This window comes from Macadamia integrifolia, chromosome 5 (genome assembly GCF_013358625.1).
Source record: "Macadamia integrifolia cultivar HAES 741 chromosome 5, SCU_Mint_v3, whole genome shotgun sequence".
Taxonomy (NCBI): Eukaryota; Viridiplantae; Streptophyta; class Magnoliopsida; order Proteales; family Proteaceae; genus Macadamia; species Macadamia integrifolia.
In genome coordinates, this window is record NC_056561.1 from 30,314,903 (window position 1) to 30,318,706 (window position 3,804).

Here is a 3,804-nt window from a genome sequence, read left to right on the forward strand (position 1 = left end):
TGATAATTTTTCATCATCCGGCTCGAGCAAGAATCAAAGGAAGGCAATAGATCTGTAGAAAATATATATATATGTATTATATCCTGTATTCTTTTCTTCTTTCCCACTTTTGGGGCTCCCTGTTTATTTTCCTTTTCTTTGGTAATTAATTATTTATTCACCCAAGAATAATGTGTATGGTTGTAACCTATAACATATACATGGAATGGGAGATAAAACAGTCCAAGATTGAGCAAAAGAATTTGATTCCAAGTAAAATCCACATCAAAGCTTGTTTCGGGAGGGGCAACATGGAGATGGGGAGTTAAAATATTTAGGGGAAGTCAGTTGAGTACAACTGTTTCCATTCAGTTTTTATTGTTTGACTCCATTATGGGGAAATCTTCAAATTTTTTAATCAAAACTTATGGGATTCTTATTTAAGCATCAATACACAAGCACACTTGTATGAATGATTAAATGTGATATAAACCACCCAAAGTGGTAGTTTGGTTTGACACCCTATTTTTCTAGTGTATGCCACAAATATTGTGTCTTTTTACCTTATATAAGTTATTGTACACATAATTAAATTATGACATCAAGTAAGTGATTCATACTAATGATCATGCATTTTCGTAAATAGAGCCTTATGTGGTTAACATATATATGGCCTACCAAAGCTAGTTCAACCAAAATTTTCTGGAAAAATGGGTTTTAAATTTCAATAAAATTGGGGTTTTTATGCTGCTTCAATCTTGCAAGAACTGTAACAAACTCTATAGTATGATGTGAATCTCCTGTATGCATTCAAACATTGCTTAAATCTAGCAAAAAATTTAACCAAGAAGTTAGGGACTTGCCTCTTTCTTGAACTTTCAATCAAATTATGTGCAAGAATCCTTTAATCTCCTTCCAACCTTGTTGAGTGGAGCTTAGATAAGTTTGGGAGAGGTTTGTATGATTGAATCTCCCAAGATTTTGTAGATTTTTGAGCAAATTGAAGCATTTTAGCAGTTTCAATTTATTTCTCCAATTTTGACCATTTCGACTCCTTTTGCCTTAATATTTGGTATTTTATATTTAAGAATTTATCGTTTTGGCATTTCAATCATGTGTTTTCATTTCAAAGTTCGGGGAAACTGAAATATTTGCCACATTTTGATTGAAATTTCAATCTATGGGAATGACACATCAATTCAGGCCAGAAAAAAGGAGTTGGTTTCCAATTAGTGTTCACGTTTGAGCTTCCTTTTGGCATGGGACATGGAGCAAAAAGGTTAAAAGGTTGGATGGTGTCATTGTTGGTGTTTGTTTTTTGTTTTTTTGTTTTTTTGTTTTATATATATATATATATATATTAATTTCTCTGTTTAAGATGCAGATTGGAGTGCCCCCATTGTTTCGTTTTTTTTCCTCCTCTCTCTTTCCCTTTATTTTAGAAATGCTTTGTGGAGTTGATTGGAATGCCTCAACCCTCTGCTCCTGTTTCCCTTGATTTTGGAAAAGCTGTGAGCAGTTGACTATCTCAACAAAGAAATTTAGTTTTTATCTATGAATCAAGTATCCCCATTGCAAATATGAGTATCTTTTCACCCTATCCTAGGCCTTAATCTGCATCGACAGTTTCTTGTGCAAATTGCTTAATAAGGTGAAAAGATGAAAAATGAATGACTTTTACCTATGGCTAGCTCACATTATGTAAAGTATGCACACCCCTTTCTCATACATTTTTTTTTTTAAGTGTAAATTCTTTATTAAACAATTCCATTTTTTATTTTTAGTTTAGTTCACCGCTTCAGCTTTTACATTTTTCTTTCGTAAATTAACTCTCATTTCTATTGATATTGTACACATCCTCTGGCAAATATGTATTACATAACTTCTGTTTGTTCATTTTGTTAGGATGGTTGGCGATCATTGGATTCATTGCAGCGAGTGTGCACTCTTGAGGCTGAATTTGCTCTGCTCCTGAGAATTAGTCACAACTATGGGAAACCTGGTGCACAGGTTCTATTTTCCATGGGTGCCTTGGAACACCTTTCTTCATGCAGGATTACTGGTCTGCCAATGAAGGTATTGTTTACACATGCATTTGCTTTCTTTAGTTGAACATAGGTTGATGAAATAGCCTTTATCAGGGAAGTTTTAGGGGGGCTGACACTAAGGCTGGCCGAGATATAGCTGTAGAGATTGATAAGCAACGAATGGTTATAGTGCCGATTTTGAGATTGGTTTCTTCGTTGACGTCATTGGTGGATACATCTGATTTCTTTGAGGTTAGTACTATTTATACATTAATAGTTTTACTTCCAAAAATGCATAATTTTCTTATTCATACATGTTGGTGTTTAGGATAATATTTCTTGTCACTGATAATACAGTTTTGTGTTGCTCTGATGCATCTTTCTCTATAGAATTTTGTGAAGCGAAGAGAAATAGTTGAGAAATTCATAAGCTTGCCTGCTTTAGTCTAAATCTTCTTTCCTTTACCCACTGTTAATGGTGTGCAAACATGTAAAAATATCAATATAACCATGGAACTGATACAATCAGGATGACTGGCACATGCAATCGTACATTTGGGCTTTATATCTAGTAGGGATTTATTTCTCTGCATGAGAGGGTAAAAGAAGAGACTTCTGATTATGGTACTAAACATTGAAGAGCTTGGAGACTTTGTTGGCTATTCTTGTATTAAGAAGAGAATTTTTTATTGGTTGGATTTATCTAGTTACAGTTTGATATATTATTGCTTCCATATTATTTAGCTGTTACCATAGTTGTCATTTGTCAAGGAGACAAGGCAACCCATGTTGGTGGAGCGGTGCCTAAGCGCTTAGGTGACAAGGCACCCGCCTAGGTTGACCAAGTGTTATTTTTTTTTATTTCCCTCTTATCTCTTATTATTTAGCATGCTACAATATATACTGTTTCAATTCAAGAATCCTGCAATCAAACCAAAGAAGGAAAAATGAAGAAGAAGAGAAGTATACAGAAGAGAGAAGAGAGAAGAGAGGCAAGAGCACAAATCAGTCCCAAATAGGGGAACTAACATGCGGCTTTGACCAGAATGGTCTGCTGTAGATCATTCCCTTGATATATATAAGTTCCAACATTAGTGTTGGGACAAGAATACCCCTGTACCCTGATCAAACCCTAATACATAATGGAAATTGACAGGACTAAAATGCCCCTACTCCTAAAATTCAACATATACCTTATATCATAAAAAATCAACATTAAGAGGCATCAAGTCATTAAAATTTAACATTAAGCCATATCAAGTCATCAAAAATCCCTCTTCTACTCTTTCCTTTTAGAATGGTGCTGATTTGACCAAATTCCTCCACCCCATCCGTTGGTCCTCCGTCTGCCTTCCCAAGGCTGAGGGGAGGACTCAGACTAAGAAGGATTAAAGATGTCAACTCTGCCGGCATCCTTAAGCTGGTCTGGAAACTTGCCTCCAAACAGAGCTGCATTTGCGTTTCTTGGGTCTACTCCTCTCTTCTCTGCAAAGACTCTTTGTGGACTGTTTCCTCCTCCCATGATGCCTCTTGGGTTTGGCGCATAAAATCCTTCACCTTCAAGCTGGGCCATTAGCCATGGATATCATCTATTGTAAGATTGGAAATATTCTTTTCACCTCCCTTTGGCTAGATAATTGGCTTCCTAGTTGTGTATTGTACTTGAAAGTGGGGCTTAAATATGTCTACTCCTCTGGTCTTGCTGAAGACACCTCTATCTCATGTATCATCTCTAATGGTCTCTAGTCCCCTCCCAACTCCTTCCCTCCTCTTTCCTCCATTTGGTCCTCCACCTCCC

At 36.1% G+C, this 3,804-nt stretch overlaps 1 protein-coding gene across 1 annotated transcript in view; it reads left to right on the forward strand.

Annotated features, from left to right (window-relative positions):
- Window positions 1-3,804, forward strand: part of LOC122077997 (nuclear pore complex protein NUP205) — a 79,799-nt gene that overhangs the window by 64,576 nt on the left and 11,419 nt on the right. Inside the window, exons 35-36 of the mRNA XM_042643877.1 lie at window positions 1,885-2,055; window positions 2,121-2,258. Coding sequence (XP_042499811.1) covers window positions 1,885-2,055; window positions 2,121-2,258 — 309 coding nt within the window. The remainder of the gene's footprint in view (window positions 1-1,884; window positions 2,056-2,120; window positions 2,259-3,804) is intronic.